Source organism: Danaus plexippus, chromosome 12 (genome assembly GCF_018135715.1).
Source record: "Danaus plexippus chromosome 12, MEX_DaPlex, whole genome shotgun sequence".
Taxonomy (NCBI): domain Eukaryota; kingdom Metazoa; phylum Arthropoda; class Insecta; order Lepidoptera; family Nymphalidae; genus Danaus; species Danaus plexippus.
In genome coordinates, this window is record NC_083545.1 from 6,826,440 (window position 1) to 6,849,129 (window position 22,690).

At 33.2% G+C, this 22,690-nt stretch overlaps 3 protein-coding genes across 4 annotated transcripts in view; 1 reads left to right on the forward strand and 2 right to left on the reverse strand.

Annotated features, from left to right (window-relative positions):
- The window catches only part of LOC116772290 (uncharacterized), a 66,683-nt gene extending 56,507 nt beyond the window's left edge, over nt 1-10,176 (reverse strand). The window contains exons 1-2 of the mRNA XM_032664411.2: nt 9,675-10,176; nt 5,204-5,247 (exon numbers count right to left, since the gene is read on the reverse strand). The gene's annotated coding sequence lies outside the window, so the exon portion shown is untranslated. The remainder of the gene's footprint in view (nt 1-5,203; nt 5,248-9,674) is intronic.
- A 380-nt stretch (nt 10,177-10,556) lies between these two features.
- LOC116772288 (activating transcription factor 7-interacting protein 2) lies at nt 10,557-17,441 on the reverse strand. 2 transcript variants are annotated; one of them, XM_032664410.2, is made up of 4 exons: nt 17,286-17,441; nt 12,437-13,745; nt 11,366-12,286; nt 10,557-11,292 (listed from the first exon to the last, which is right to left on the reverse strand). In XM_032664410.2, the coding sequence occupies exons 2-4, from the start codon at nt 13,707-13,709 to the stop codon at nt 10,835-10,837; spliced, it is 2,652 nt and encodes an 883-aa protein (XP_032520301.2). In that variant the 5' UTR covers nt 13,710-13,745; nt 17,286-17,441; the 3' UTR covers nt 10,557-10,834. The 2 variants fall into 2 exon arrangements, with proteins under 2 accessions (XP_032520301.2, XP_032520300.2); XM_032664409.2 differs by lacking the exon at nt 17,286-17,441 and adding an exon at nt 14,839-14,982.
- Nucleotides 17,442-18,588: 1,147 nt separating this feature from the next.
- On the forward strand, nt 18,589-21,300 carry LOC116772595 (uncharacterized). The gene is made up of 7 exons (XM_032664826.2): nt 18,589-18,735; nt 18,807-18,925; nt 19,066-19,288; nt 19,456-19,608; nt 19,747-19,925; nt 20,214-20,282; nt 21,008-21,300. Exons 1-7 carry the CDS (start codon nt 18,694-18,696, stop codon nt 21,261-21,263), a joined length of 1,041 nt encoding a protein of 346 aa, XP_032520717.2. The 5' UTR covers nt 18,589-18,693; the 3' UTR covers nt 21,264-21,300.
- Nucleotides 21,301-22,690: the final 1,390 nt, after the last annotated feature.

Genomic DNA, 22,690 nt, shown 5'->3' on the forward strand with positions numbered 1-22,690 from the left:
GACTGTAAAACGTTAAAACTTACCCAACGTAAGAAAGACTTGTTGCCAAGGGTGGCTCGGTGGTGGGTATACCTCCAAGAATTCGATTCTAACCTGGAATATAGAAAAGGTTGTTTTTTGTCCCATGCAGATTATCTTAGCCGCAATCCGGTTAACTTATGTACCATTAAAAGACCGCTAAATTGGGCGCAAGTTGCTCAGGCTTCTGACGAGAAAACTCACTCTCTAAGACAAAAACTGGTGAATGGGCAGTTAAACCTCAGTCGTTATGACATCCTTTAAGTCAAGCTCTCACCTATTGGTGAAAATCCTAATTTTTGTTGTTATATTCCAAAAGGCCATAGACTGTCTTATGTGTATTTTCACGACGAACATGATCATCAAGGGGTTGATAAAACTGTAGACTTGATAACAAAACACTTTTAGTTCCCAGGGTTGAGAACATTTGCAAAGAAAAAAAAATACATTTCCCATTGTTTGGTTTGCCTTTCTCATAAAAAGGTAGCTCGTGCTCTTTCACGGCTCATTCATTCATGGGAGAAAACCAGACGTAGCATTTGAGGCAGTCCATATGGACACCTTGGGCCCCCTACCAGAAACTGACGGTCACCGTCATGTACTTATTATTATAGACGCGTTTTCAAAATTTTGTTTATTGTATCCCATGTTCCGACAAGACACTGACGAACTAAAGCAACACTTCACTACCATGGTGTCTCTCTTTGGAACTCCAAAATTAATTGTCACTGATCGGGGACGCATGTTTCAATGTTTCAAAGCACTGATTTTATTAATTGGGTCAAGGACTTGGCCAGCTGTTTTGTTGAGGTTACAGCTAATCCTAAACATAACAAAACGCAAGACAACTCAATATTCTGCTTTAAACCTGCTTATAGGTGCTGAAGCTGCCACACCGCTCATACGTAGTTTGATACGAGACGTTACTGTTGAAGGCTCAAGTGGTAATCGAGAAGTCCTTCGTCAAATGAGTCGTCAGAGGGCATCTAAACTCCTTCGTGCCAACTAAACTCGTCAAGATGCCTATGCTAACTAGAGACGTAAACAGCTCACTCTTTTGAACTAAATTCCTTAATTTTTGTTACCAAGGTGGCTCAGTCAACAAGGAAGCTGGACTCATGTATGCGGGGACCATACCGGATTATGAAGACACTATCACACTGCCGATATGAGCTGCAGATGTTAGCTGGCTCATACGGCAAATCGACTCGAGCAGCTGCGGAATATATGGTCCCGTGGAAGTGAGAATGGACTCCCGATGTGTGTTCTGCTTTCTTTGATGGTGAGGTATTTGCCTTATTCTGCCTGAAATTTTGACTAAAACTCCTTTTGAGATTTTATTGAAACTTAATCCCATTGTGTTATTTATTTTAATTTTGTTTTGACACAAATCTCTAAATGTATTGGGGTTAAAGCGAGGAGACATGAGTTTCTTGTTACGATGTGAGCGTTTGTCTTGGAGTGTATCGGACACGCTGTATTAGAGGTTAGATCTCTGGGTCTGGGATAGCTGTCTTGGAGTGCATCGGACAGGCTATGCCAGAAGTGGCGCTGTGCCTGGGACAACCGTTTGCCTTGGAGTGCATCGGGCCCGGTTGTCCTAGAAGTGGTGTTGTGTCTGGGATAACCGATTGCCTTGGAGTGCATCGGGCCGGTTATCCCGGAGGGGGGGACGCTTAGGTTGGGATAACCATTTGCCTTGGAGTGCATCGGGCCGGTTATCCTAAGAGGTACGTTGAGCCTGGGATAGCCGTTTACCTTGGAGTGCATCGGGTTCGGTTATCCCAGGAGGGACCATAGGCCTGGGATAATTGTTTATCTTGGAGTGCATCGGATACGTTATCCTGAGGTTCTGGTCTCTTGGTTAGGAATTAATTTAGTATGTTCGGAAGCTTGACTTTGATAGTGAGTTGTCTATCGAGCTGTGGTTGTAAAAGATCATGAGTTTATTTATGGGATGTTGGTCGGCCAACATTGCCTGTATCAGATGGTATGTTTTGGAATATGTTTTTATAATAACCTTCACACACACACCAAGTCATGCCTCAAGCAATTCCTTGTGGGTCTCTGACGAGGTGTGAGGGGGCGATCTTCCGACAAGTCCCGCCCCAAGTGGTTGGTTATTGGGATGTTTTACAACCACTTTGTGTGGGCTATGTTTGTTTAGCTCACTTTACATTGACGTTAACCATGATGTTACTGTTGAGTTAAATCAAAAATCGAAAAGATTTCTGCCGTTATATTTCTCAATTTCAGACGTAGACAATGAGGGAGAAGAGTTGTGTCATGACGCCAACTTGCCTCCGGAGGTTGACCTGCCTGTGGAGGGGACTGAGCCGCAATCAAGCCCGTCTGGAATGTCAAGACATTCAAAACTGAATACTTCTAGTGCGAATGAAAAGAATTTCCTGCCCTTGGTGCTAATACTACGTTTTGGACGTCAAGAAAGTTAAACACAAAGGAGCCCGGGGACGTGCTTATGTCAGGAAAGGCCGTGTAGGAATATGAGAGGGTAGAAGAGAATCAATGTAGGAATATGAGAGGGTAGGAGAGACTCAAACGACATATAAGCCGTTGTCAGAGGACATCAGGGCTCTTTTTTCGTTCGTAACGCGCGTTGGTGTGATAGTTTAGTCGTTAGTAGATTTTCGAAGTGTGTTTAAATCTTTCGATTGTATTATATTCGGATTTCATTTAACGATTAGTTTAAATCAAGATAGTTGAAAGTTATTCATTTAGAATTGTTTTTATTTTTATGTAAATTTAATAAATTTGCAGTGGAATTGTATCGAATGTTATTTTTTAAAAAGTCAATTCTTACCTTGTTTCTAAGAATATATATATATATATATATATATATATAGGGTTTTCCATTAAGGGCGCTTGATCTTTGAAATGCAAAAAAAATACATGTAGGAAAGATATTTGCGAAATTTTTTTTTTATTTGGAAGGTCTATCGACCCCATTATGTATGGAATATGACATCATTCAAATGACCGCCACGGCTTCGGTTGGTGGCGCGCACACGAAAGGTCCAATTTTCGATGACTCTGGCGCACAAATCGGGCTGTATTTGATCGATGGCGTGGCGTATGTTGACTTTGAGGGCATCGGTGGTTTGCGGCTTGTTGGCATAGACCTGCGACTTAAGAAAACCCCACAAGAAAAAGTCCAGCGGGGTCAAATCGCACGATCTCGGTGGCCAGTTCACGTCGCCTCCGCGCGAGATGACCATGTCCAGAAATTGCTCGTGCAGAACTTCCATCGTAGCGTGTGCTGTGTGGCACGTAGCGCCGTCCTGTTGAAACCACATGTTGTCCAGATCCATATTCTCGATTTCAGGCCAAAAGAAGTTGGTTATCATCGACCGGTATCGCTCACCATTGACGGTGACGGCCACACCATTATCGTTTTCGAAAAAATACGGACCAATCACGCCTCCGGCCCAAAATCCGCACCAAACAGTCACTTTCTGCGGGTGCATTGCCACTTGGTGAACCTCGTGTGGATTGGTCTCGTCCCAAATACGGCAATTTTGCTTGTTGACATAGCCATTCATCCAAAAATGCGCCTCGTCGCTGAAGATGATTTTTTTGCCAAAATCGGCGTCAACTTCCAACTGCTCTAATGCCCAGTCAGCGAACACACGGCGCTGTCTATGGTCATTAACCTTGAGCTCTTGGGTCAGCTGGATCTTGTACGGGTGCAGGCTCAAGTCACAACGCAAAATTCGCCAAGTTGTCGTCTGCGAAAGGCCGAGTTCCTGTGCGCGACGCGGAATTGACTGCCGCGGGTTTTCGAGGACACTGTCGCGCACAGCGGCGATATTCTCGGCAGATCTCGCGTGACGTTGACGCACGGGAACCGGCTGATTGTTAACTGACCCGGTTGACTCGAATTTGTCCACCAATCGACGGATAGTCGACTCGGCAGGACGATCATCGCGACCGTAAAACGGGCGAAGTGCGCGGAACGTTGCTCGAACTGAAGACCCATTTTCATAAAACAATTTTATGATTTGCACGTGCTGCTCGACACTGTAACCTGCCATGGTGGTTTGGGAGGACGGAATGAATATAACACACTGCATTTGACAGCTGTCACTCAAACAACATGGCCGCAATCAGCTGTCAAAGTTCAAGCGTCCCTATTGGAAAACCCCATATATATATATATATATATATATATATATATTCAAAAATTTGCTCTGGCTTTTTAAAGAGCAGTGTCATATATGATATGTTAATAACAGCTACACCCAAAGGAGGTTCTTAGTTATCTCAAAGCTACAATTTGCATTTAAAACAAATGTACATTATAATTTTCTTACACTGGCTATAAATTAAACATTACTTAAATGATAGGTATAACCCTAATTACGGTATTTTCCTTTTTAAAATATAAATAAACATACAGTACTGTTTTATTTAAAGTTTTTGTTATAGAACATTCCACAAAGGATATATAACATTTAAAGATTGTATTTATTTATAATATTTAGAAGAGATGTTGTTTTTTTTTGTTGAATTTTCTATATCATTACATGGATTTATAAAAAAAAATATCATTTAATTTAATTAAGTATAATGAGATGTTTTTATTAATTCATTATAATAATATAATAAAGTTGTTGACTATGTATGGTTGCTTGTTACCCCTTTAAGTTAAAACGACTACACGGATTTTGATTAAACTGTGCAGCAGTGTAGTTTTTGTATCAGAATAAGACATAAGGTATGATTTATCCCGAATTATAAATATAGTGTAATCTCCAGATGACCACAAAATATTTTGCGTATTTAGTTTACTTACACAAGTAGTCACCTGACACATACTGTAACTGTCGCCGATAGTTTATTGCCGAATGTTTTGTTAATCAACTATATACATTTGTGTCTGAGCCTGATTCTGAAGTCCACGCGGACTTACTCACAGAAAAAAATAAGAGGTAAATACATATAATACTCACGTTTATCATTACTAAATAAAAAAAAAATATAAATTTATGTTCTGTACAAAAATTATTTTAAAAAGGCGTTACTTATCACGAGAAGCCGTAATTAAGAATATACATATATGTGTATAGATTCTTATATATGATTTATATACATGAGTATTTTGCAGTTAAAGTCAGAAATTTCCTCCTACAAAGATCGCTAAACTTAACTACTAAATAAGACATACCATTATGATAATGAGATGAGACGAATATTGGCCCCTTTGTACATCTGAAACGAAAGAAATATATATTAGAATACATTATAAACAAAATCTGAGCTGTCGTTAGATTTTAAACAGCTTCTCAAATACCGACGGACTGGATGTGACTGTCGTTATGATTAATAGACGAGAGCACACTCGATCTGTTCGTCTATACGTTCCATTCGATCTCATAAACTTAATTCCCTTTAAAACAGTATATTGCTTATACGCATCACGACATCCGCCGTCAGTGACTAGTTGGACGTTTCATCGCTGATTTATATTAAAAATAATCTGAAACTAGTCCACATAAAACACTCTATTCACTGATGCACTTCATGAGTTTATGCTCAGCCTCAACTTTTCTTCAAAGTTGATTGAGTATTAATAGCAATGATGGAAGTAAATTTTCTTTTAAGGTTGGTCCTAGAGAGGCGCGGGGAAAATATAATGTTTGTTAATCAAAGTCAGCTTAATATATTAGGTACTTTAATATATATATATATAATTGTTACGCAACTATCACCGAACAATGGTATTTCTTTAATGAGAAAATCAATTGCCACCTCAACAAAGATAAGATGGATTCGTTTAAAATATATATGACGATATGATTAATTAGGACAATATGATATTTAATTTATATTACGGAATAAAATAAATTTTTCGACGAAATATATAAGTTGATGTTAACAATTAATCTATATAAACATTGTTAATCGAGCGTATGACTTTTAGTTTAATAACAAGGGTTCACTGTAAAGCTGCTTACACCTGTAAGCTGTTGACACACTCGCCTGGAAAAGCTGAGAGGGGATAACGTGTCACAGAATACGTTACTCTATATACTGGACTCAGGGGTACGGAAAAATACACGCGCGGAATAAAATTCTGTATTCATATTAACGTGAGAAACCGTTTGATATTTTTATATAGATATGATAAAAAAAAAATAAGTCTTCTTATTAATTTAACAGATTCGTTAATTCTCTATAAACTGGTGATATCTAGACAAACCAATGGTCATATTTCGTTTGATCTATTAATAAGATTTATACTATTGTATAACAGAACTGTCATGAAGATTATAACGAAGGTTTAGGATAAACCGGAGATTTATATGATGAAGTAAGCACGGAATAAGTAGATTGGGAACAACTGCTGAAAACCGGTTTGTAGGAAAAGTCCCCCGAGGATTAAACAGGGGACGGAAGTATTAATGAAAAGCAATTTTTATCCGATTTATATAATAGAACTTTTTATTAAGATTTTAGGGAAAATTTAAAAAATTTATAATACTTTGTATAAATAAATAAAATCACCACATCATTTAGTTATAATTAATCTATAAGTTTCAAGACTGAGAGTAGCTACTGTTTGTTATAAGAAACCAATTTTCATGGCTAGTCTAATAAAAGTTGACATTTGCCTGATGCGTCGAAGCGAGATTTTATTTTAAACAGGTTTTTAATGCATTGATGATATAGATCTCGGAGTAATTAAAATATTTTTACATTCATTTCGCCTTACCTACTCACTTGTTTGTGAATTATAGGAACCCTAAATCCTATTTGAAAATAGTTGGTTATCATTAAACATTGTTTTACTTTCATAAATTCAAAACTTTTATAAGGTAATGAGATTTTTAAGAAATATATTCTTTTGAACAATTTGACGAGGGATAAGAAAATTATCAATAGAATTGAAAACTTGCTCATTTAAAACATTGTTAGATTCAGCAGCAGTCCGCAAAGAAACTCACTCGTTTTTCACAACTCTATGAATATTAAAGTGTAAAGAAATCACTTTACAATGAAACTGTGGATGTTATCAGATATGTTATCTATAGTTACGTTTAACGTAGATAAGAAATAGAATACGTGCATAACGCTTATATACGTAGTTAGGATTAATATCTAAGATAACGACATTTACACTAAGTATTGTAACAATACTCATAAACAGCTTCATGTATGTCTGTTCCTTTTCTCATTAACATAAAGAACCGAACAAAACCGGTTACAACCAGTTGGATCTAGTTGCAACGCGTTAAATTTTAAGTCCTTTAGAATTTGTGAGGCTTAAACTAATGAAGCCAGGTGTGTTCACAACGCGTGATCTTAGTACGGCCGTGCAATTGTGATGAATTTAAGTTATCTACCGTACTTACTTGTATGCGTACAAACAAACTATTTGAATGTAATCAACTGATAATAATGATTTATAAACAGATTGTTTGAATTTGATTTGATAAAATCACAACTTAATATGAATTTACGTGTCAATTTCTTTTGAAGGTAACATTTGTTTTGCTTATATCACAGAACAGAGAAGTTTGATTTCATAACAAATATTTATGTTTTGATAATAAAATTAACTCGCCTCTAGCGACGCGACTGTGCCGGTATTACATGAAAATTATTCATGTACCTACCCACTGGCTGTGCCGCAGATTCGCTTTAATATTTTATAGAAAAGTGTATGCAATTTAAAAAATTTAATTCATATGTATGCACTATGCCTTGCTCATTACTTATAGACATTGTTTTTATGTAATTTTTATATAAAGACGTTCCTATTAATTAGCTACTAACTAGTACAAGTCCAATTAGAATCTATTTAGCTGTTAGAAGAAGATAAAAAATAATGATCACATTCTGTATATAATGTAATTGTAAGCACTTGAGTTAATGTAGATGTACTTAAAATTTAAATATTAAACTGACACTTTTGGTATCGGTATTTATAGTTTTACTTTTAGGTACTTATAGGTACGAATTTTTTACGTACGATTAAATTGTATCCTTATCCACTAGTCATTAAAGACGGAAATGCTTTGAAAGTAAATAATTATCTCCACAAATAAATATATTAAAAGTTGCAGCTGTCGTTTTTCTAAAGTATTTTTTTTCCATTCATTTTATATTACTACATAACACGTAAGATTAGTGCTGACATAAAAGGGACCCAAGTGTATCCGATACATGATCTCATAAATTTATTACTTATATAGAGCAATAAATACTTTAACGATTTTGAGATAACCTTAATAGTCGTGTGTGATGAGAAAAGAATAAACAGAGCAAAAACAAAAAAAGAATAAGCGAAACAAATCGATATCCTTAAACCATTCAACTTACGTAACTTAAAGATCAAGAAACGTATTAAGATATTATTTATAGAATTGTATAGAAAATGTATAGTTGAAAAAGTTGCGAAGCCGTTATTATCTGTTTAATAACATTCATATATGTATATAAATATTAAAATTAAAAGCGTCAATCAATTAATAATTTCCAATAATTCCTACACCAGAACAATATTACGGATCCATCTAATCTATATAAAACACTATCAAATTCATGAAACATAAACACGTAATGATATATTTGAAATATTTCAACAATCATTTAAATCGTTATTAGCTTCGATTGCAGTCGCGGCGTTTGACTGGCGAAAGTTGCCAGGAAAGAGAGAAAGTAACGTGAGACGACTTACGACGGCTTTCTTCCCTTAGCTTAATGTTCTGTCCTAACTAGATCTATACGCTGTACAAACATGAATTGATTCTACATTCTTAACATATAATAGTATAAAGGTCATCACAAACGATAATAGATTGGTAATTCATTTGTTGGCAGTTTAATTAAACAAGACATTAAAATGTTATATCGGCAGTGTCCACTATTAAGATAGTTCTATATAATACCAACTCATATCATGCACTTATGTGGTTCCATTTAAATTTCACACATCATTAATTGTATTTACATGAGCTGTCTAGAATTCTAGAACTATAAATAAGTTTTGAAGAGTTTAAAATGTTGTTTTTTTCATCTTGTTCAATCTTTTATTTTTATTTCCTTTATGGAATCGGTAAAGAATGCCTTCGGAAAGTTTCAATTAACAAGTTCCTATAAGTTATTATGAGATGATCGGATTTCTTTTAGTATATATGTTTAGTATATATTTAAACAATTATATACAAGCATAAAAATAAGTGTACCAATTTTACAACTGTATTTGTATAATGATATGTGTATTTAAATTGTACCAATTATTAAGCAAATAGAGTAATGTATTTGTATCTATATGTGGTTGTAATTTAAGATTATGATTTCATCATAGTCCTACAAGACTAGAAAAGTCCTTGAAACAACAATGGCCTGCGACCCTATTCTCATCTACCTTTGTGGTAACAATCAAGTATTTTTGTGAAATTTAATAATGTGTGATAAATTTAAGAGAATTACATTGTATATTTACTGTTTTTATTTTCATCTAAACAACACAAAATTTCGTGTCTAGAGATAATGAAACGTACATTTACTTTGTTTCACTAATAATGTTAAAGTTATGAGTAGCTATTAAGATACTCATTAAACGAATAACATCGACAAATAAACCTTGTACAAACAATTCGATAGAATTAACTGTGACACTGCAAACATACCTTCATGGAAACATTATTGTAGCACAATCGACGTTCGAGCATTTTCACACGACGCAAGAATTACAAACACCAATATAAAACTGAACTTTCACGCGACCAGTACGTCACAACACAATTCGTTAAAATTAATAACTGCTTTTAGAACACTTCACATATATCACCAAAACACCTGGCGTATTGTTTTCACTGAACGTACACAAATAAAGCACCTCCTTTAAAAATATTTGCGAAAAGATTGTCAATCGACGTCAAATCTTCGACAATCTATTAAAACATTCGGTATTTTAGTCGCGACAGTATATATTTTTTTACACTTTAATCACGATAAGCAAGTTTTGAATATTAGATGAATGAACCACAATGTTTCAGATAAATAGGTCTGCAATCACGGCCTGAACATGTATTCTAACTACCACGACACGATTCTTTCGACAACTGAAGTCTGGAAGAGTAAAATTCACAACGGATTACAGACAACTACTGCTCAACTTAACCGCACTGACTTCTGACATTTAGTGACAGATGACAGTTACAATGTTACCTTTATTAAAAAGATGCATTTTTTAAAAAGTACACTGCAAGTATTGATTTTCGGAATTTTACATACTGGCAACCTTGGTGCCATGCAGGAAGAGAATTGTCTACGTGGAATGAGCGGAACAATTCTATCTTTAAATTTTTCTGAAAATTTTACAATTTCTCATAAAGATATAATAATTATATTTTTTCTTTTATTTACAATATGGAAATTATATCCGTTATAAAACAGGAATCATTTTATACAGTGGGTATACGTGCCAGATTTATAATAAATCACGTTTTTAAGGCTCTCATTGCATATAAATGTTAGATATAGGTATACTCATAAAATAAAACGAAAGGTTATATATTTTATTTTCATGTTGACTACCGTTATAGCTACAAAAAATCGAAGCTATCAAAAACGGAGAGGAAAGAATATGCACCTATAACTGTACTATTTATATTTATATAATATTTACATTTAACACTAACAACGATACAAAAAGATTATTATTCTAAGAGAACAAAAGAAACAGGTCATATTATATAAATAAAAACCTGTGAGGTCACCTAATTCAAATTAGAGCCGCAATGTATGACACTGCAAGCTCTCATGAGTAACATAATATTCTTCAGTCTTACATTTTATTCAAAAGAAGTATACTGCCTGGTTCACTGAAAGGACCTACTCTGGATTTGACATCTACAGCCCGAACAGCAAAATAGTACTTATAACCAGCCATAAATTGAGTTAATGTGCAAGCCATAGGTAGTGGAAGTGCCTTCACATCACCAATTTTTTTCCATAGAGCTGTATTGGGAGGTGATGTGGTTTCCTGATAGGCGTACAGTTGAAAACTTGCTATTTCTTCATAATTTTCCTCTATAAATCCATCAATCTTCCATGAAATAACAATACCATTTTCAACTTTGGATAGTTTTAATTCAGGTGCTGGAGGCAATGATTTCCAATTTGGTGGTTCGAATTGCTTTGTTGATTCAGGCAAAGGTGCAGGATGTCTTGTCAATTGTCTTCCAACTCTAACATTACTTGGTTGTTTGCACATCAGTGACGATGCCATTCTTGGCCGAGGACCTATAACCAAAATTTTTTTTACATTCATATATTCTGCATGTTAACTATTGATTGTAGAGAAGTCACAACTTACCTTGTGCAGGTGATATAGCTTTAAGCATGAATGTTTGTCCGGGACGAACACTTTGAGTCTGTGAACCACTTATTGGTATATATACTTTACGGGGACTATTTATATTGCTAGAAAACGTTTGTCTTGGTGTAGCCATTAAATTTTGTGGTGGGACCAATCTGACTGGTGGGTTAATATTTCTCTGGGGTTGTTTACTTGGTGGTTCATCATCTGTTAGGTCCACTGTATCTGGATTATTCTGTTGCATTTTACTATGAGTCCTTTTCTCAGTCTTTGGTGCCGGAGGTGAACTCTTAACAGATACTCCATTAAGGAATGACCCAGAAGCTTGTTTATTTGTAGGTGACTTATTGCTTACATTAGTAGTAGTGACCGCCGGCACCAACCTAGGTACGGGAATCATTTGAGTCTTCTTACTATTAATTAATCGTGATTTAATCTGTTTGTTATTTGTATTATTATTTGGTCCTGCGACTGATTTCCTTCTAGCTGCACATTTATCTGTCATTAGCACTTGCATGCCGACAGATCTTGTAATTTTCAATGGATTAATGACATGATCTGGACCCTTCTTCTGTTCCTCTTGAACAGATTTCAACACAACCTGCAAATCTCTGTTCTGTTTTGATATCATTTGTGTCCTTTTCTTGTATTCATCAAGATTCTGAGCCATTGTTTTCAATTGATTTTTTATTTCTGCCAAATTGCTTCTATCAACAACACCTTCCACTATTTTCATGATACAGAATTGTTCAAGCTCATCTCGGGTCATATCTGCTAAATTCTTCTTACATGTTTTAAGGAAATTTGTAGGTAACAAAGGCTTTGTTTTTTTACAATCTACAGCAGACTTTAATTCTGAATTTTCTTCACTTTCCTTCCTTTCATTTTCGATTGTGTTTTCTGCTTTTACTAGAGTTTCTGCAACAAAAAAGAGATGAATGAATGATTTTAATGAATTTTGACAAATGATAGGAACTTCATTGATAACATTAAATTATTTTAAGCAGATTTATTAACAGTAGCTATTTATTTTGATATCACATTACAAGGGTTGAAATATAATCATACCTTCTTTCATGGTTGATGTTTTCGTTTCTTGGGTCATGTTTAATTTTGTTTCATCCTTACAAGTTTCACTAACATCGCCGGCTTTAGAAGCATCCACGAGTTCTCTGTTCACCAGCGGCGTGTTGTCATCGACCAACATAATATCATCATCGTCGTCTATATTAATACAGACCTTGTCACTATCACCAATTCTCTCCTTCTGAGATTCATTTTCTTCATCTCTCTGAGGTATTTCGTCCTCCTCGTCTGACAATATATCTAATGTGTTGGAAAGTTTACATATATGAGAAAGCTTTTTTTTATCTTCGCTACTATTTTCCGTAGATATTTTTCTCTCCGGGCTAACGCTTAAATTGCCACCATCTTTAGTAGTTATAATTCCAGTCTTTTGTTCGCTAGGAGTAGCATTATCTATTATTTTTATGTCTGATTCATTCTTTGGCTCACATAATACATCAGATTCGCTTGATTTCATTTCTGTGTGTGTGTTAATAGGTTTTTGGTCATGGTTTTGTTTTTCAACAGAGTTCCTTGCATCTTCTTCTTTCTCGTCTGATATGTTTATGATCTCATCATTGGCCGTGCTGACATGACTAGTTTCATCATAAGACGTAACATTCGTATTAAAGACTTCACTATCTTCATTTTTACAATCTCGATCCAGACACGTCGAGTCCACATCCATTGCCACATCCTGATTTTCATTTAGTTCTTCTATAGTAGTAACCTGTTTCTCATTGTCTTCAACCACTGCTTTACCATTTTGTTCCCTATTTTGTACTTCTAAAATTGCATCGTTAGATTTTTCACACGAATCAGGTTGAGCACCATCAGTTTCGAGATCACAATTTCCTATTCGATCATTATTTTCTTCCTCTGCTTGCACTTCATCGCCACTTTCAATATTATTCAATCCCGGCTCATCGCTCTCAATGTTATCCAAATCTTTCAACTGTTCTGATTGTTCAGAAACTTTATTTTCGTTTTCTTCTGAATTGACCTGAACCCTTTCATCCGCTATGATGTCCTCTCCGTCTGATAGTACCTCCTTATCCCCAGTCGCGTCCCCATTGCTATTATCTTTTAGTGTTTCGTTACACGAATCTAAAGTTTTTTCGGTATTCTCATCACCATCCTTGTGACCTTCGTAATCTTTGATCAAATTTTCTATTAAGGCAGCATGGTCAAATTTCTGGTCCAAAGATTTCTGTTCTATAGTTGACATGTTACTCTGTATACCCGTTTCTACATCAGTTGTTAAAATTAATTGCATTGTTCAGCATTTCTTAGAACTTGTCGGCTATATTTTCTGAAATTGAAACAAAAAAATATATATAATCTAAGAATTTATCGCATAATATATTATGTTTCTATAGAAAATAATGAAATCGATGTTTTTTATAACTAGATAATTAAATTTCTATTAAAGACAAATGTAATAACTTCAGCGTAAAGCGGACAATTTATAACCAAACCATCTAAATCACAAAACTATCCAATAGTAAACATTACTATGTTATGATAGGCATTTAACATATAAAACACAATATTAAAAAATAAAATCGTCTAGATCCCTCCGGCAGCTTAACCCGCGGATCGTTGTGTTATTAAATTATATATAGCATCTAGGAATTTTAGTCTATGTTCATATATCTGACATATTACGGTATGTCCACAAGAATCCGCACAATCTTTAACGTCAAAATAAAACAATAATCTGCGAATCGATTTGTCCAAAGATGTTTTCCAATTATTAATGTGTTAAGGACTATCCTCATAATTAAAACCATAAGTATTCCTCGTAGTAACCACCATTTCTACTAGAAATATAACACGCAAATCGAATAACCAAAGAATAGAAATAATACTATGAAATCCTAAATAAAAAAATACAAAAATGCATAATAAATACCAAATAACGTAACGAAAAAATAACACTTTAAAAACTATGGAATATAAAAAAAAAGTGTGGACTTATTATGAATTAATAAAACAAAAACAATGTAATAATTACAACAGCTGCCGGTAAAAATACAATAATCCCGAAAAATGGAGTAGATAAAGATGCATGTCCGATGTACAGAAAAATATAATAAGGAACCATCCCACTTTCACCAACGAGACTTGAAACATGTGCGAAAAGGATGAGGAAAAAATAAAGATAAAGGTGGAACCGGTATAGATCCGTATTGACCGGAACAAGAGACCAAAGCCATAATTTTTAAAGTAGGGTAACTTCGATAAAAAACACTCACTAACACAATATAAAATTCATGGGAATAAAAAATAACGCCGTTAGGATAAAATAAAAAAAAATCATAATAATAAAGATGCACTATCATAAACCTTGGCAAAAAGAACTCCAGTGACCGATAAAACTCACATCAAATGAAAGAACCCACCTAATAACTTTACAAAGAGTAATCCAGAAGTAAAAGAACAATTAAGAAGATAATTAAATACACGAAATACGAGCACACTGTCACACGACTTCGACACCACTGACAAGCAGAAGGATAGAGAAGAAAATGGCGGCCGACAAAATAGCAACGCTCCTTGTGGCGATAGCGGAAACTAAAAAATACAGAGCAGGCGAGTATAGAGGGAGTCTCGCGAACACTTCCATAAATTACAAGGTACGTGTAAACGGGACAGCAATAGCATAAAACATCGAAAAAAACAGAGATAGCATATTGATTTCGTCAGTGTGTCTGTAGTTCAATTTAGAATTAATATTACTCTATACACGTCATTATTCGTGACGATTGCCAAGTTATATCAACCACGGACACGTCACTGCAATCTCATTCTCTTGCATTCTCCGTTTGGGATCACTTTCATATATCGGACTCAGTTTATTTATAATATATTACATTAAGTATCACCATTAATGACGTGTTCACATTATGGTTATAAAATTTATGTCTTAGTATGAAATAACAAAAAAATCATAAAAGTAGTTTAGGTTGTGTTAAAAAAAAATCAAAATAATTGGTATGAAATAAAGTAAATATGTCATAATTTGGAAGCAATGCGATGTTGCCGCTCCGGACGGACCAGGGAATGTCGAGTGGGCTGCTCATGTCTGAGTCTCAACCGATATCGGCCGACTGATGACGACGACTGCCGAACTTGCTCGAACTCGGGTCAAACACAAACGTCATCACAAAAATAGATATATCTGCTAGCAGAATTAACAGCATTTTGTCATTTGTATTTAACCATACACGCGAAGAATTAGGAAATACTCTGAAAATACCCAAAGAAGAAACATGTAGCTGCTAGAACTAAGAAGAATTAATTTTTTTCTGATGAAATGCGTCGCAAGAAATGGATGATATACTTCAATAACGGCCTATTAACATTACAATAGAAATTTAAGGGTACAGTTAGTTTACAATTTTTTAATATTCATTTACACATAAAAGGTTATAATTTCTCCAACGCCAAGGAAAATGAAACAATATTTATTATTTTCGACTCAAAAATATAACACTAACGAAACATGCTGTAAAAGGTAAAAAATATCGTGGAAGTTATACAACACTGCGCGTAGCGCCGGTTCCCAAACAATCGCATGAACTAATTCAGCAATGAATAGTAACAAAACTAAAAATATTACAATTACAATAGGAGTTGTACCACAGTTTATATCGATAAAATGTATCTCTTAATAATGTCATATTTATGACTTGCATCGTTACTTTATATAAGTATCTACTTTTGGGAAAAAAGCTAGCCATGCGTTTGGAGACAAAGCAAAAATTTATTCAGACTATATTGTGTATAAAGTGAATAAAAATGAAAATAGCGGATGACCTTCACAGCCTTTTAGAAGATCATATTTGGTTAAATCGGATTTAAATTTAATGAAACGCAAAATCAACGAGAGAGAACAGGATATCACTGGTGTATCCTGATAGACCCATTGAAGCCGAAGATTAATAACATATAGATATACTTTGCTATTGAAATTCTGTTTAAGACTCTTCAACCGTCATGAGAATCCAGGGGGAGGAGAACCAAGAAGGTAATTTAAACCAGTAAAGACGAAAAACAAAAACGAGTGGTGGTGTAGCTATAGGTTGTCCAGGTTTCCGAGGGTTTTGAAGGACATCAATAAATTATTATCAAAGGTCATGACATGCGCATAACTGTCTTTAGTATGCTGGCTAAGCTGTATGAGATTACAATGAGAGTGAGCTCTGTCAGGGATTGATTCAGGGTTTATCGTAAAACACTAAATTGAGCACATTTAACTTGTGCATGGCCAACTGTGCACGTAATCATATGCCAGCAACGTCGCACTGTGTCGCGTTGGAAGCGATACGCGACGTTGCCGCTCTTACTGCAGCAGATATAGTATGCGGACTTGGTGAACGTGTAATATATCTATAGTTTGCTGTTAAGATAACTAGCTATATTATGTTTTACGGAAAAATTTGTGCAAATTTTTTATGGTCTTACGAGTGAATCAGATCATCTCATCCACAATATAATTTGTAGTGGACGGCCAATACATCCTGATGTATAAGACATTCTCTTGAAAGGATTGATAAACTAAAAAGAAAAAACATAAATGCAAATGTTTCCAAAATATAAAGTCTACAAAATGAAAAAATATGAAATACAGTTCCTGCAAAAGCGAAAGGGTAGACAGAAGTAGAATAATCTACATAATGAATTGGAGGCAATACCTACCTCGATTTTCAACTTAGTGATAGAAATCGAGATAGCAACTCTACAAATTTTAGTATATAACTAAAGAAAGAAAATGTTATTTCTTCTTATGACAAAATAATCAGAGGGACCTGAAAATACAAAAAATCCTGTTAGTTTCCACACTTACCGAAACAAATGTAGAAGATTTTTTCTAGCAGCACATGACGTAACCTTCAATCGCCAATGCCAAACTTCTCCTTTGGGTAAAGGTCGAAGTAACGCTAAGGAGTAAGAGTAATCAAATGCACAGTCGTGCGCCGATTCGGCTCGCGCGGCAGATCCGCCATTTTGTCGTGAACACGAAATTACACGAGTTAGAGGAGTACAGAGATATTGTTTACTCATTCTTACTCTACACTTTTGTACAACTAAGTAGGTGTTTGTTGTTTGTTCTGGTCTGTCTTCTTTGAAGTACTTCTCCCTTTTCTCTATTGCATTTCATTAAAGGCATTGTAACTAAAATTATGGCCGGTAAGGATGAGTACAATGTTTTGTTATCAGCTTTCAGCCATAGTCAAATTGACAGGTCGTCATTCCCTCGGTTGTTTTAGGTTGATTGATTATAATTGGGTTGTTAGTGCTTTTTAAAATCGATAAGGAGACTTGAAATTATTGTTTTTCGTTGCTAGGAGCCTACTATGAAAGGTTCTATTTATTTTTTTGTAGGTAGTATTCTACATTTAATCTTTTTACCTACATTAATCAAATTTTATTGGAATAGGATATATGCATTCCAATATTCTTCTCTTCTTTTAACAGGCAAATTATTACTTTGTTGTCCGTGAATACGCAATCCAATAATAAATAATTTACGACATTATGAATCAACGCACTGTAGCTCCATCTTTAGTTCTTTAATAAAATTTCTGAGTGATATACACAGAGAAAAAATTTCTTTGTTGAAATTAGATGGCGCTATGCAATTGAGCTCCATATAGAAGATTTTTTTTTTTAATATAAAAAAAAACTTTACCAATGTTGACTTGTTAGCACAAATATAAAAAGCAATATCATTTACAAAAGCCCTATTTTTATTTTCACTGAACAGTTATATTATTTTAGTCATCACTTGTTATTGTACTAGACTTTTTCGAAAACATTTATTAAAATTTTTATAATACTGTAAGTTACTATACAAAATATTACTAAAATTTTTACTTGACATACTTGGTTCTGGAGGCTGCTAAAGCCTCCAAATAAATTACGGAGACATTGAAAGTAAAATTATCGTTAATCAAAATGAATTTAATTGTGTAATCCAAAATTATGAGTATTTGTGATTTAGATTTTTATATAGACATTATATTTCTAAAACAGTCTTATTAATATTTTTGACTTATTTAAATATATTTGTACAAGTTTATAAACGAATTACATTTTTGACATTGAGAAGTGGTACTTCAAACTTCAAAGTGATTAGTGAAGATTAAATTGTCTCTTGCAATTTAAAAACTTGATATGTATACAAATAACAAAGTATCATTCAAAATGTACTGAATATCTTTTATTTACTTTATGTTACAAAAAATATAAACATGATTAAAATATTTCATACAATAATAAATAGAAACCGATTGGTATTATTTTTTTTGACAGATTTTTTGTATTGAATTCGTTGGTTGTAGTTAAATTTTATCTCATTTTGTAGGTTCGTTGTAGGTTATCGGCAGAGTTTAAAAGATTTTATAGTGTCGAACAAAACTACTCCGAAATAGAACAAGAAAAGATTTTAGAAGTTCTAAATGAAGACCAGTCGGGATTGGATAGGTATTATAACGTCTAAAAGTATTTAATACGTTTGTTTGGATGGATAATTATATTAATATTTTAATTAAATAAATATTAAGGAAATAAAAATACAGTGAAAAAATAGTAGACTACAGAAAATGTAAATTATATTTCACTAGGTATGACATAACCAAAGCCAGAGCAAAGAATGTGGCTGAGTGGGTGAAAAAAAATGGGCAAATTAAAGCATTAGCAGATATTGAATGTATAGAAGGTTTTACAGAGAGGAACACTAAGAAATTATTCAAAAGCATATTAGAGGACAAACCAAAAACTCAGAATTTAATTAAAAAAATTAGAGGACAGATATTACAACCTAATTTAAGTGAAAGTGTTAGACAGGTATTGTGGAAAATAAATTAAAAAAAAACCTATTATTGTTTTCTTAATACATATTAACACAAAGGAAATTTAGAACTCATAATATTATTGATTTTTAAACTGTAATAATAGAGTATATTTCATGTAAGTACATGATATTAATCAATTAATCATTAATATAATTTCAGTGTTGTCAGTCTGTGCTGGCTGTATACATAACAGCGAGTTCAGTCTGTTGGGTGTTTATCAATAGAAGTAATTATGAATTACAGCAATGGGTCTATCATGGCATTGACTATCCCGAAGGGAAGAAAATGCAGATCACTGACATATTAAACATTGTAAGTTGTAAAATAAATATAAATATTTATTAAGTTAATAATATCTCTTATTCTATGAGAATGAATTTATAGGATCTTTATTATTTTTTCAATGATTTTATTAAGATATTTGATATACATATATGTATCTTATTAAAGGCATGGAAAATAACAAATATATTGCCTCGAGCTGACATATATGTGACAAAGGCTGAAGCTACTACATTAAGGGCAAGTGGCAATGATCCCGGTAATGCTAAAGTATTAGCGGTCAATCTGCAGAAAGCCCAACTGGTTGCTATGATTGTGGCATTGATTAATGCTAGACATTTAGATTGGTATGTTTTAGAGTTTATACTATTCATACGGATCTTTTTTAAAAAAATTATGATTTTGCAACTGCAATTTTCTATTAAAGTCTTAGAAACTAGATATAAATTTAGGATTTTAATAAGAAAATAAATAAATACAAAAAGGTAGTTCCATTAATGATGTTGTGGGTATATACGTATAGGCAATTTGACTGGAATATTTATACTTTAATGCTTGTATAAGAAAGGATATTTTTTGTGTACATATAGGTGAATTAACTTCAACTCATGATTGATCATTATTTTTCTCTTTAGGAATGTCTCCGAAGACGAAACAAAGATTAGCCAAAAAGTTTACTTCCTCAGACCTACATTACCATTTAGGTAAGTAAGACTGTTTAAAATATTCCAATTAAGTTGCAAACATTTTGCTATAATTTAAATATATTATTCTTATTTAAAAAATCACACCAATATTGATTTTTAAATAAAAGAAATGTTTGCAAACAGGAAAAAGGTTTTTTAGGCTATATATACTATTTTGGTCAAAACCATCAATCTCAAGTCATTTACTGATACCCTCAGTGTAGTCAAAATGTTTTAAATATAAAAAAAAAATTAAACAAAAATTCTCTTTTTGGTAAATTACAAAAATAATATGCAAGAAGTTTAAAAGCATTTATAATCTGTATATAATGGCTCTGGATTATACACAACACTATTTCAGTATGATTCAACAGAATTGCTAGTAAGTTAGTTGTGATTTTTAATATAAAGAATCAGATGAATGAGTTGTTTTCAACTTCAATTTGTTTTGCAAAACATTTACAAAGAGTTTAATGAGTTAACAAGAACCTCCTTAATTCTAAAATCGTATTATTGTGTTAATATCTGTATATAACCAGTCCCTACTCCTATAAGATGTTGATAAATTATGTAAATTATTACTTATTAATATATTTTAGTAGAAATATTTTAAATAAAGTCACATACACACCAATTAAGAAGACATTCTATGATATGTAAAGGTTGTTTTATGAAATATAATTTTATTGAAAAGATAAAATTGTATGTATGTTTATGTCATAATGAAACATATCTCATTGCAGACTATACGGAACACTAGTGGGCAATGAACGTGTGTCAACAGAACAGACTATAGAAAATTTACTTCAAGAAGTTTCTAGAAATGAAGCAAAGAATCAAGTGAAAGTTCCAGAACACCTGTGCACTATGTTCCGACAGCAAAAAGATCTACAAAAAGATATGCTGGGACACTGTCTTCTTATGGCTTTGACCTTTATGGATATATGTGTGTACAGAAATAGTGATAGCATAAATAAATTGTTGAAACGTAGTGAATAGTGGCCAGAAAATAAAATGTACAGCATGTTGATTGTTTTATTGGTATTTAAATTATTTTCTTAATAAGATTTATGTATATATGCATATAAAATCAAAATTGTTTTACACGTCTTCTTAAAGCCGGTCATTCGGGCAAAAACACATTTAATCCAAATTTTTTTCAATCGATTTCTACAACTAAAGTATAGATGTCGCTACTAAGTTATCTCTCAATTCTTGACAAGTAGTAGCAAGAACGCAAAAAGTATTTAATGTGTTTAAATGAAATATGCCTATTTATTATCGGTGACTATACGTTTTTACTTTTTAATATAATACTTTCTTCTTCGTTCGGTTTTCTTCGTAGCAGTTGCTGATAGCTACCTACTGATATGATAATTTTTTTACACTGATATTGGTAAATAAGGGTTATGTTACGTATGTTTAAAATTTTATATCAATTAAAATTTGTAAATGTTAAGTTAATCGTAATTGCTTAGTCTATATCCTAGTCAGTGATTGGTTTTTACAATTAACGAGAGTGTTTCAACAGTAAGCTTTTCCTTTTAAAGATTTTTAGCTATCTGACATTTAACTTAATTAAAAATAAATATAATTGTATTGTTGTTACATTGGATACTCTGCTGATAAATAGAGAGATCAATAAGACACAAGAACAAAAAGAAACGATCATGGTAACATACTAAATTTTAAGTTATTTTTTATAGGATATTCAGCTATTTGGCTCTGCGAAGGAACTGGTGACGTCCATATTGTCTTTCATAGGGGGAAGAAAATAAAACTGCCTTATTTTGCTTCAGTTGGACTAAAAAGTGTTTATTTGATAAAATACAACGAGCTTACTTTTTACAACATTTTACTTCTATTAATGACAAAAAAAAAAAAACAAACAAAACCCTTAATACAATAATAATATACATAAATACGATGGTATCAACTTCAAACGGATAATACGTAACTAACATAAATGCAAATCTAGGCAAGATAGTTTAATTTCAATAAAAAATATATCTTAATCAGAAAGTAATGTAATTATAAAATAACTATTATAAAAAAAAAAAAAAATTACACCGAGAAGTTCTAATTCAAAATTCTCTTAAGATCACAAATACACTTTTGATCTAACCAAAGTCGAATTTTGTATTTAATACTGATATCATTTTGGAAGAACTAGAAAAAATATTTACAATTTATTTTTAATTTTTTTTTTCTTAATACGCCAACGTTTAATTTTTATCGCCTGGATGTTTGTGACCATATCGCAACCAACTGTTTAATAAACGAACACATGGACAAATAAAAACTTAATCTGATTTTCAACTGTTGTGTAAAAAGTTAGATCTTGTATTCTGGGATTGTCTAAAATCAATTGTATATAGTCTATTTCGGCGGTATTGTATGTAAGAAAATATACTCTATTGTAACAT

What these genes read in the sequence shown, in the direction of transcription:
- LOC116772288 (XM_032664410.2), bottom strand. Translation starts at nt 13,709, where the DNA reads ATGCAATTAATTTTAACAACTGATGTAGAAACGGGTATACAGAGTAAC. An exon ending in AACATCAACCATGAAAGAAG is followed by an intron (nt 12,287 to 12,436) that starts GTATGATTATAT and finishes TTTTTGTTGCAG; the next exon opens with AAACTCTAGTAAAAGCAGAA. An exon ending in AGCTATATCACCTGCACAAG is followed by an intron (nt 11,293 to 11,365) that starts GTAAGTTGTGAC and finishes TTTTGGTTATAG; the next exon opens with GTCCTCGGCCAAGAATGGCA.
- LOC116772595 (XM_032664826.2), top strand. Translation starts at nt 18,694, where the DNA reads ATGATTAAAATATTTCATACAATAATAAATAGAAACCGATTG. An exon ending in AATGCTAGACATTTAGATTG is followed by an intron (nt 19,926 to 20,213) that starts GTATGTTTTAGA and finishes TTTTCTCTTTAG; the next exon opens with GAATGTCTCCGAAGACGAAA. An exon ending in AGACCTACATTACCATTTAG is followed by an intron (nt 20,283 to 21,007) that starts GTAAGTAAGACT and finishes ATCTCATTGCAG; the next exon opens with ACTATACGGAACACTAGTGG.